The sequence below is a fragment of the Nomia melanderi genome, chromosome 5, assembly GCF_051020985.1.
Source record: "Nomia melanderi isolate GNS246 chromosome 5, iyNomMela1, whole genome shotgun sequence".
Taxonomy (NCBI): domain Eukaryota; kingdom Metazoa; phylum Arthropoda; class Insecta; order Hymenoptera; family Halictidae; genus Nomia; species Nomia melanderi.
The window spans coordinates 6,472,338-6,483,787 of record NC_135003.1 but is presented as its reverse complement, the minus strand read 5'-3'; the positions used below and the strand labels follow the sequence as shown (position 1 = coordinate 6,483,787).

Below are 11,450 nucleotides of genomic sequence, written 5' to 3'. Positions count from 1 at the left end.
GCGAGATTTCGGAGACTTCAATGCCTCCTTTTGTACAGCCTGAAAATGAAGTCGTGTGTGTTGCTATTACATCAATCTCATTGTAAAGTCACTTGTTGTTCTTGTACCTCTTTAATTTGCCTTTGCATTTTTCTTTAACGATTTCTTGACGAAGTTTCGGTAAATAAAATGTTTCCTATTTATCAGTTTAAAAGTTAAAAATATTTTTGTTATTATTTATTCAGAGGTATTTATAATATTATGTTTATCTGCATCGGGATTCTAACTTCCGCCCATTAAACGCGAAAAAGGAACAGGGACAAACTTTCTAAGGTTTCCATGATGTATCGATTAGAGAAAGATTCCTCTGTATGTAGCGGCTGCCGATAGAATGAGGAAGGAAGAGGTGAGGCGAGATGCTCCGTCGTTTCTCGGCTACCGACGACGGAGGTGAGAAAGAGAAGGAGTTGTATCTGACTAATGGACGGCACCGAGTCGACGGAACGGTACGTGGAACAGTTAGACGACGACCCACATTGCGGGGAGTCGCTCAGGGCCGGCCAACGTGCCAGTTTCCTCGACCTTACCCTCCGTTAACCACAATAGACGCTCTAAGATCAGTCTAAAATAATTTAATCACTAATTTGAATCCCCCTTTTCAAAACTACACTCGTTAAGTTTCTCAAACATTATCCGAATGTAATTATTATCTTCGTTTTGCTTTCTCTTTGTGATCCCATTGTTATTCTCACTGGATCCTTTCTTTCTTGCACTTGAATATATTCGTTTTAATCTTCTTCTTTCAGTTTTTGTTTTCTAAATAAATAAAAGCTTCATTTAAATTTTATTTTAATAACGAGGAAAAGTCAAAGTTTTTATACCTTTATCTTCAGTGGATATGTAGGAGACTGATTGTTTTGAATATTATTATTTATAAATTATTAGTTTGACTTACTTCTGCGAAGAAATTGTAGATGCTATATTAAAATTGCGGTGTTAAGAACAAGTATGAATTATATGAAGCATATGAATTACTCAAGATCTGGAAATCAATAAAGGATTGTATATATTCGAAAATGTATTTATACATCTGATGATCGCCATGCGTTATCATATAAAATAAATGTGATTAATATTTAACATTTGTACAAAAAATTGTTTACTGGATACAATTTTCAATTTTCTTCTTAAGTTATTTTCGCCAAAGCAATATAAAATTATTTATATCATTGTATCTATGTAATATCGGTTATTATTATTATAATTATTAATTTGTCCTCATTTATTTAGTAATCTTTTTGCTGAGTCTACTTAATAAAATTCAATATTATCAATGTTGAAAGAATAATCAACTAATTCATTAAAACATAATTCTTAAGATATCCTTATTCATTAATTATATATAACAATAATTACTTATTTCAAAATAAATGTAGCTTTAATGTATAAATTCTTTTTCTATGATATCAAAAAGTATCTTAATATTTAAACATATATTTTATTTGTACAACTATATTATATTGTAAATTGTACTCCTCTTATGACTATTTCTTCTTTCCCCTTTTTGTAACGGCCGCTGGTGGTGGCAATGGAACTTTTAAAGTAATAATTTTCTTATCTTCCTTAGTTGGTAAAGCACCAATAATCCTAGCGAGATCTGTTAATTTCTTTATACTCATTCTGTGACTAAATATTGTTGCAAATAATTCTATGTCTAATATAAAGTTACAAATTGTCAAAGCCAAAATCATACAGTGTATCACACCTTTATCTTTGACACTGGCTGGCCTCAACCTGTAAATTAATTTATTACTTGAATTGATTAAATATTCGTTCCTTTACAAATTCCTGTACTATGTTTTTTCATGTACTTACCTTCCATGGGAACTCACTACACTATATGTGTCTATTACATGTGAATTCACTTCTTGCGAGAGTGGACAAACTTCAATACCTCGTTTCTTAGCATCTTTCATTGGCATATTTAACCATTTTGCAACTGCTTGCATATAAAATAGTATTGCTGTCTTCTTGACTCTATCTGGATCTGTCCGCAAGAACTTCACCGTCCTATTAAAAAACTTTGTTTTCCTAAATATAACATAATAATACATTTAATTTACAATGAAATTTCTGCAAATAGTAATGAAAAAATACACTAATTTACAATAGTAAATTTACCCTTCTAAACTATTATTATCTTCTTCCACAATTTCTGTAGCTGCATCATATAGTGTTTCTAATTTACTTTCTGGTATAATATGATGTATATTATAAACATCTTTTACATCAATAGCTTCCCTATTACATTCTGGCAAAGCAGTATTTGTAATGTATTCATTGTGCGGTAATTGTATTGATAAATCAGATTTATCAATTTCAACATCTGTAAAAAGAATAAGTGTATAAGTAAAGTATCATTAGTTAACTTAATGAATGTAGTATTAAAAAAAATTCTTACTCAATATTGTCTGTTCTAATTGTTCCTTAACAGAGTCCACATTTACTTTCATTTTCTCTAACTGTTCTGTTCTGCGTTTTACCTTCTTCGAACCAAATTGTTTGTTTAACATAGAAATCTTTTCATCAATAGTAGCTGTATTATCTGTCTCCAATTTCTTGTCTAATATTGGAGTCACTTGCCATCGTTCGGCTTGAACCAATCTAACTTTTCCTGTTCTTTTGTTGTGAAGTACAAGCATAGTACGCATCAAGTCTTGGTCCATGTTGGGTTTATAACCTTTATAAACGATTTGTCCATTTGATAGGGCCAACATGGTTTTCCTTTTCCGCTCGTCATAGAATAAGCCACACGACATTTTTTTAGCCTCACCATCTTTGAGTTCTCCATTTTGAAAATTAACTGCAAATACACTTACTTATCAAACCTTGACAATTACTATCAAATATATTATCTCTTTAATTTCAAAATGAATATACAGAAGAAGAATCAAAAGATACAAAACAAGTTAGTACGAATTATCCGAAAATTACGTTATTTTTAAATCCGTTGATCATTAAAAAAAGTACAGAACACGAGTTGCCTTAAGCGTAAAGAGATTTTTGAAAGAATATGCGCTTAATACCAATAATTGGTTGAACCTTATCCGGCGCTATAATTACGTCTTCGATAATTCCTTCAATTGGTCGTTTCATTTCTCACGAAAATTCTATGTACTTCAATCTTTCATTAAATGCATTGAAACCACATTTTGAAACAGTTTTCCAAACATTCAAGCATTACCGGAAGTTGGCGCATTCTCAATCGACATAGCGGAAATAGAAGTTGAATTTTAGTAATTTACAATGGTAAGTATCGTATAGTTTCTTTGAAAGGTAGATCTGATTGTTATACATTGAATTGTGTTTTATAATTTGCTAATGATGTTCGTTCATTAACCTGATGTTTCATATATTTCAACAAAATTTGGAATAAGATAAGATAATTTACAATCCGTGTTATCTCGAAGTCAGTGTCACTTGTTACGCTCCTGCTATGCATGAAATCTATATGAACTTTCGAGAAGTGAGGTATACTCGAAAATAATTTTTGTGTCAAATATTTGGAATGGTTTAAGCCTCTATTAATTATAAGGAAAACGGTACAATGGCCAGTGAAGAGAATACTACACAAAAAGATAGTAACCCAGTAAGTTTCGCAGCTGAAATATGGCGAAGGAAAATAATCATTAAGTGCCGTTCTATATCTGATCAAAATTTTGGATTTTTACAGACGTCAGTTCCCAAAACAAGGTACGACTGGTATCAAACGGAGACACACGTTATAGTCACTATTCTCGCAAAGAATACAAAAAATGTTAAAGTCGCTTATGACACAAACTCGGTAAATATGTTATTCGACAATATAAATAAACATATGTATTTTTCTTTAATGTTTATTTCATTTAATGATTATTCGAATGAAACTTATTTATAAAACCTTGTTCATTTTTAGTTAAGTGTATCAGCTATTCTACCATCGGGAAATGATTATAGTTTGGAGTTAGATTTAGCTCATTCCATAGTACCAGAACAGTGTTCATATAAAGTGTTTCCATCAAAAATAGAAATCAAATTGAAGAAACAAGAGGGGATTAGGTTTAGTGTCTTAGAAGGGAATCCACGTGCACAAACTGTAGCGCAACCCATACCTCAAGGTAAACCAGTTATAACATTTATTATCATTTGTTTCAAATTTAAATTAATAAAACAAAAATAAATTTAAATTGGAAATATTGATATTAATCATGAAATGTTTCCTATAAATTAACATTGAAATGAAAATGTTACACTTTAAGAAATTCTACAAGCAAGTAACCAGCCACCAAAGTATCCTAGTTCTTGTAAGAAATCTCCAGATTGGAATAAAGTAGAAAAAGATATTGATAAGCAAGAAGCAGAGGAGAAGCCACAAGGCGAAGCAGCTTTAAATGCTTTGTTTCAAAAGATTTATGGTAGTGGCTCTGATGAAGTTAGGCGAGCAATGAATAAATCCTTTGTGAGTATTTATTTGGAAATAGTCTGTAAAATTATAATTATAGTTAATATCAAATATTAATGTTACACTGTTTCTGAAAATAGCAAGAGTCTGGTGGTACAGTACTGAGCACTAATTGGTCAGAAGTAGGAAAAGGAAAAGTTGAAAGAAAACTTCCAGATGGTATGGAATGGAAACCTTGGAACTCGTAAAACAACCAATATAATGGATATTTAAGATGCTGACGATTTAACAAAATAATTTCATTTTATTTGTAATAGAATTATTTCATAAATATTTAAAATACTAAATATAACTTATAATATTATCTACTCAGCAGATGTTCTGTATATCACAGAATTAATTAGTTAAGTGATTATCACTAGCTAAGAATCATGTTGTATTTTGTTTAGTTTACTGAATACATTGACATATTTTCCTGACGGAATATAATTTTTGTTTCTTATACAAAGCGCTAAATTATTACATATTTTTTTATTACTACACATTAGTGATTATATATAATAAATGCAATTAAATTATAAATTTTTTGTTATATGCGTTTTTGTAATTCAGTGTTCAATGAAAAAATCACAACTAATAAAATAGCTACAAATCACTTCATAAAAACCCATTACTATGCATCAACTTGGTTATTAAAATCTTAACCCGTCCATATCTTTATTACATATAGAGTAATAGCAGATAAGCCTATTATAATATAAATATTTTTGTAATCATTTACTACTTTTGTATCTAAGTTATGGCTAATTGGAGTTGCAACTGATTTATCATTATTATTGTTTAATCTGAGCAGTATCTCACTGAATTTTCTATTTACGCTATCTTCTAAAGAGTGAAGAGTACTTTGTAATATGCTCTCATTTTTCTCTTGTCCTTTGCCAATAACATCTCGGATATTTGCAATTCTTTTATTATTGTATATCATTGAACCAATCAATGACATAATTGCTAGTATAGCAGATGCAACAATAGACAAGTATTTGTATTTCTGAGCATACATTGTTTGACTATCATGATATTCTTTAATGGCTGTTGTTAACATTGTAAAATGATCTTTTTCTTCTTTCTCTAACAAATTAAGCTCTGATGTAATTCTTCCTTGATCTTGAAGACTTTTATTTTCTAGTATTGTTAACTGTACATATTTTGGGTCATCCCTTCTAGTTTGTATAAGTTCTGAGTACACTTCCTTCAATTTCTCATTTATCATTGTTGCTTGTCGATTAAGGTTTCTCCTTTCATCTTGACATTTAAATAATTTATCTTGAGCAAAAATTACTTGGTGTTTGGCCATTTCAACTGCATCCAAACCTGTTAACTGTTGATACCATTGCCACCATTTTACAAATTTTTTGGGTAATGGAGTTGGTTCTATTTTACTTGCATTTAAATTTTGAATTAATGTTATATTATCATTCACTTGCTGAAATCAATGGAAGACATTGCATCTAAGACAGACTTCATGTAATATTTATATATATTTATAAACATGTATGTTAACAAACATATCAAACAATAATTATTGTAATAATATTATTAAATAATATAATCTAATACCTTTGTAATAACATCATATTTTGTAGCAACAACATTTTGTATATTATTCAGTCTTTCATGTGCTTTTACTGTGGCATTATTGACTGTTGCTTTTGCATTATTAAACAATTGGTATTTAATTACTTGGTTGGATAAATTTCTCAATAGCAACCGAAATTTTTCTGCCATTGCACATGTATTCGAAGCATTTAAAGTATATATACTTACTTATCTTATATTATCAAGTACTTTGTTATGTATGTTTGATTCTACATCACAAAATTGATACATATTTACTGATATTACTTTTATAAACAAAAATTGTTTAAACATATACGTACATATATATATATATAATGAGATAGATAGAATAAACTGCAAAATATATTAAAATTCAAATTTATATTTAAAAATTTCTTCGTAATGTAACTGTAATACAATTATTTACAAGCTTTTCAAAAATAATACATTACTATGAGGACGTTCTTCAAAACTTTACTAAGGCACGTTTTCAATGATAAACCATATGAGCTATAGTCAGGTTTGGTTAGGAATGTACATAGGTTGTTACGGCATTGTGGTCTGGAAATTCAAAAAGTTTTAAATCTTTCAGTTACAAATTAAATGACTCACTTATAAATAAATATAATATAGTAATAAAATTTATATAATGTTATGGAAGCAGGTATTGCTATGAGTATCATTTAATTGAAAATAGTTTGATATGAGATTAATTTCCCATGTAATCAGAAGTTTCATTAATCATTTATTACACATTTACACATATAAATGTTAATTGTCATCGAAGAAGCTGTAATATTTATAATTTAGGTACCACGTAAGATTAATATTTTTATGAGTTTTCATAATGGAAGCAGAAACAATAATTGAGATAAGTGAATCTGAAGATGAAGTGGGAGATGCTTCAAGTGATGATGATTATGTTCCTAATAAGACAGTGACTAAAACAAGTCAAAAAAGGAGAAAAGTAGAAACCTTGGTTAGTTCTGCTAATGCTAACACTAAAAAAAGAAAAATAAATACTGTTATCGAATCAGAAAAGAAGAACAAGAGAATAACAGAGGTAAAAAATAAAAAAGTAAAAACAGAGGTTGTTATTGACACAAATGTCGAAGAATTGTTGGATTCAAAGAAAAAGGGAAAACATAATTTTAACAGCAGAAAAGAAAAAATAGAAAATGCTGACAAGGACAAAGAGAACATTAAAGATTCATTAAAAGATAAATTATTATCAAAATTTAATTCTGTAGAATGTATAGAATGGACAGATATAGATTATGTAAGTGAAGTAAATAATGTTGAAAAGCATATAGCACACAATGTGATAAAACTTTTTAAAGAAGACAATACAATACCATTTATTGCAAGGTATAGAAGAAACATGACTGGAGGTATGGAACCTGATAGATTACGAGCAATGAAAGAGAGTTTTGATTGCGCTATGACAATCAAACATCGAGCTGCTAGTATTTTGAAGGCTATTGACAAATTAGGGCATTGGACACCTAACGTACATGCTGCTGTTAAATCTGCTAAATGTTTAGACGATTTAGAATACATATATTCCCTTTTCAAGAGTTCATCCACAAAATCCTTAGCGGAGAGAGCTAAGAAGTTAGGCTTGGGATTAGTAAGCGATGCAGTGTTACAAGGTCAAACATTACCCCATTTGTCGTCACTTGTTGATTCTGATAAAGAAGGCTTAAAAACGCAGGACCAAGTTAAAGAAGGAATTATTCATATAATAGCAGATGTAATTAATAAAGACAAATCAGTATTTGATAAAGTCAAAGAGCTTCAAAATCAAAGTATAATAAACATACAAGTTGCAGAATGTAAAACCAGTAAGTCTGATACTAAAGAAAAAGATGTTAACAGAAAGTATGAAGTGTACTACAATTTCAATGCCAGCACAAGAACTATTAAACCACATCAAATTTTAGCTATTTATAGAGGGGAGGCACAGAAAATTCTTACAGTAAAAGTTGTATTACCTGATTCTTTTCAAACAGCTTTTAAGTCATACTGTTGCAAACAATACAAAGAAGCTATGACAGCATCTAAATTTCATAGTAGTCTAATGCATGAGAGTATCGCTTATGCTTACACAAAATTCGTTAAACCATTAGTAACTCGTCGACTTAGAAATGAAATGAAACAAAAGGCAGAAACAGCATCCATTGAAGTCTTTGCAACTAATGTTAAACAATTGCTTCTCACTTCACCTGTTCGTGGAAAAGTCATACTTGGCATAGATCCTGGATTTTCCCATGGCTGTAAACTTGCAGTAATTTCTGAACACGGAAATATTCTTGATACAGGAGTAATTTACCCACATAAGAAGGGAGAGAAATATATAGAACAATCTGCTAGTGTTTTGATGAAACTGATAAATAAATATAAATGTACAATTTTAGCACTGGGTAATGCTACAGCTTGCAGAGAAACAGAGTTATTTTTAAATCAATTGATTAAGTCAAAGGCATTAGATGTTTCGTACACAATAGTCGATGAATCCGGAGCGTCAATCTACAGCTGCAGTAAAGAAGCAAAATCCGAGTTCCCAGACCTTGATACTAATATAATCTCCGCTGCTTCCATAGCAAGGCGTTTACAAGATCCACTTGCCGAATTGGTAAAGGTAGAGCCTAAACATTTAGGTGTAGGAATGTATCAACATGATCTGCCAGAGAAACAATTATCAGCAACATTAAACGAAGTCAGCATAAACCTTATCTGCTTTACGTTAATTAAGCAATTATTAAATAAAATAATAATAATAAAAATTATACAAATTATTCTAGGTAGTCTCTGAGGCTGTGAGTTTCGTAGGGGTAGATGTGAACACTGCATCCCAGTGTCTATTAAAAAGAGTTGCTGGTTTGAACGTGTCCAGGGCAAATAACATCATACAATGGAGAAATGAATTCGGTCCATTCAGAAACAGACAACACATACTGGAGGTCAAGGGCATTGGCAGTAAAACTTTCGAACAATGCGCTGGATTTATTAGAATATTACCAGAAACATCAGTGACCGATGCTTCAACTAAAATCAAAGGCACTAAAAATTCCAAGTACAATCCAAATTTCTTAGATCAAACTTGGATTCATCCTGAGTCGTACGAAATTGCCCAGCAATTTTTAAAGTATTGCGATTGCAAGTTGGAAGATCTTGGTACTACTTCATTTATCGAGAAAATAATATCACACGCTAAGGAAGGTTGTGCCGTTTTAGCTGACAGGTTCGGTACAGATGAAACAACGATGGAAGTAATCGTTAAAGGACTATCTATGAAAAAAGATGAAGATATAAGGTTGAAGTCTAACTGCCCTCTGTTCAGGAACAGTATGCTCACCATCAAGGATATAAGCAGTGGATCATTGCTCACTGGTGCAGTGAGAAACGTCACCCATTTCGGGGCATTCGTGGACATAGGTGTTGGCAGTAATGGTCTGATACCAATGAAATGGATGAAAAACTGTACGCTTTCCATAGGTCAACGTGTGGAAGTGAAAGTCCTTACAGTTGACGTCGATCGTAATAGAATTAGCTTGGAATTAATTCAAGTTTTATAAGTGTGTTCCTATGCATTCTTATATATGTGTTTTCATATATATTTCCATGATATTGTGTCTATATTAGGTGTAATGTATATTTATTTATATATTATAGAATATATTCTATAAAATATACTAAAATTATTAAAATCTTACAGAATAATATTCTATAGAATATATTCTACAATATATGTCAATGAAGAATACATATATTTTTACACATACGTCTTTACCTTTCGTAAAGTAGATATTTCACGTAATTAACATGTTCGCGATCATGCTGTTGTTATGCTGATATTAACATATATTTGGCGTATGGTATATCCTATTGCCGCTTTGAGTACATCAAAATATATATATATATTGCATAAAGAATTGCAAAAACGACATGGTTTACAGCGAGGGTACTTTAAATTCGACCGTGGTCGTGAACGTGTTAATGCGTTACGGAAGATCACTCGAACATCCATATAATTCACTGTGGCCCCCTAGTAAATATCTCCTTTGAACTCTATGAATAAACATAAGTGCAGGACGTATTGCTCGATGGGCTAACCATTTGCATATTTCACGCGCCGCTCGGTACGAGTTAACGACTAACAATAAATTTGTCCCTCGTCAGTGCCGCGCGCTGACCTGGAATTAATCATTTCGCCGAATTATAAACGCGCGTTTACACGCCTGTTTGTCGTGTCCGTCAAATCATCTGGAAACGCGTTTCGGTTCGTCGCATCCGATAATTATCGCTTGTTATACCGCTTCGAAAATTCACCTGTAAAACAAGAAAGCTAAAAACAGGGGAAAGTACAAGAAAATAAAGAAACCCGGAATAAATTTAACATTCCGAGCACGGACAAAGAAAAGAAATTCGCCGAACGACGAGGGCGAGCTTGGAGTGGTTGCTGGCTAGGTGGAATCATTAAAATTTGCGACGCGCCGCGGAGCTTTGCTGAATAGACGTCACCAATTACACTCGTGTGATTACCGATCCGATTTTAAGTGCATGTACACGTATCGCAAGCCTCAATTTCTACTTAATATTCTCGCTTATGTATTCAGGCTGTGAACCGTGCCATTTAGGAGACGGTTCGTTGGAATAGTCGGTGGAAACGGCACGGTCGCGCTCAAGCGATGCGCCGGTTATTTACCAAGATTTCATCGTTTCCGTGCGACGTCGACGGTGAGCCCCATTTAACGAAGTATTCATCAGTTATTTTATACATTCTTATTCTTCGTTTCAAATTACTTTGATGATTAGTGCGCTGGTCCCTTGGCGTATAAGCAAGATTGACTATTGACCAAATCGATCAACTTCACTTTTTGAGCTTCGAAATACTTTTTTGTCATTAATGCGTTTGATTTACTTTTAATATTTTATGTTTAAAATCAATTTATTATTGGGTTTAATATCACGAAATAACAAGAATTCTTGTGGCCATGCAAAGATTACGATAATAATAGAGGTTACTTCGAAGACTTGATTTGGCTAATGAGTTACTTATATAAAAAATATTTCGAATTTACGATGAGTTAGAATAGAAACAATGTCTTGTCTGTATCAAGCTGGAGATCCTCAGGTTCTAGGAAGCCAAGTATTTATCAAAATTCGTGGATTGAGCAGTAAATTTCAAGTACGGTTACGGCGCCGTAAATAGGACAGCCACCTGAGAAGATGCAGAATTCATTCAGTAACCTGGAAACTTGTAAAGATGAATTCTGATCACGTCTCCACGGTGTTCCTTCCCCAGGGATGGAATTCGAGGCTGTTCAGGAGTCAGATGTTGAACTGCATCGGATACTGCAGCAAAAAATCACAAAACGATTCGATTCAAATTGCAAAATACACGGTTACT

At 31.9% G+C, this 11,450-nt stretch overlaps 4 protein-coding genes across 5 annotated transcripts; 2 read left to right on the top strand and 2 right to left on the bottom strand.

The window, feature by feature from the left end:
* Positions 1-1,081: 1,081 nt before the first annotated feature.
* On the bottom strand, positions 1,082-3,253 carry LOC116430971 (uncharacterized). The gene is made up of 5 exons (XM_031985780.2): positions 3,066-3,253; positions 2,441-2,842; positions 2,161-2,365; positions 1,855-2,070; positions 1,082-1,773 (listed from the first exon to the last, which is right to left on the bottom strand). Exons 1-5 carry the CDS (start codon positions 3,133-3,135, stop codon positions 1,524-1,526), a joined length of 1,143 nt encoding a protein of 380 aa, XP_031841640.1. The 5' UTR covers positions 3,136-3,253; the 3' UTR covers positions 1,082-1,523.
* A 38-nt stretch (positions 3,254-3,291) lies between these two features.
* On the top strand, positions 3,292-4,788 carry Sgt1 (suppressor of G2 allele of skp1). Its single transcript, XM_031985783.2, has 5 exons — positions 3,292-3,628; positions 3,713-3,823; positions 3,935-4,136; positions 4,278-4,477; positions 4,561-4,788. Exons 1-5 carry the CDS (start codon positions 3,587-3,589, stop codon positions 4,666-4,668), a joined length of 663 nt encoding a protein of 220 aa, XP_031841643.1. The 5' UTR covers positions 3,292-3,586; the 3' UTR covers positions 4,669-4,788.
* On the bottom strand, positions 4,782-6,545 carry LOC116430972 (mitochondrial potassium channel). Of its 2 annotated transcripts, none has more exons than XM_076368069.1 (3): positions 6,354-6,545; positions 6,038-6,285; positions 4,782-5,903 (listed from the first exon to the last, which is right to left on the bottom strand). In XM_076368069.1, exons 2-3 carry the CDS (start codon positions 6,203-6,205, stop codon positions 5,121-5,123), a joined length of 951 nt encoding a protein of 316 aa, XP_076224184.1. In that variant the 5' UTR covers positions 6,206-6,285; positions 6,354-6,545; the 3' UTR covers positions 4,782-5,120. The 2 variants fall into 2 exon arrangements, with proteins under 2 accessions (XP_076224184.1, XP_031841642.1); XM_031985782.2 differs by having other exon boundaries at positions 6,358-6,545.
* A 13-nt stretch (positions 6,546-6,558) lies between these two features.
* On the top strand, positions 6,559-9,821 carry LOC116430970 (S1 RNA-binding domain-containing protein 1). Its single transcript, XM_031985779.2, has 3 exons — positions 6,559-6,701; positions 6,848-8,756; positions 8,842-9,821. The coding sequence occupies exons 2-3, from the start codon at positions 6,885-6,887 to the stop codon at positions 9,613-9,615; spliced, it is 2,646 nt and encodes an 881-aa protein (XP_031841639.2). The 5' UTR covers positions 6,559-6,701; positions 6,848-6,884; the 3' UTR covers positions 9,616-9,821.
* Positions 9,822-11,450: the final 1,629 nt, after the last annotated feature.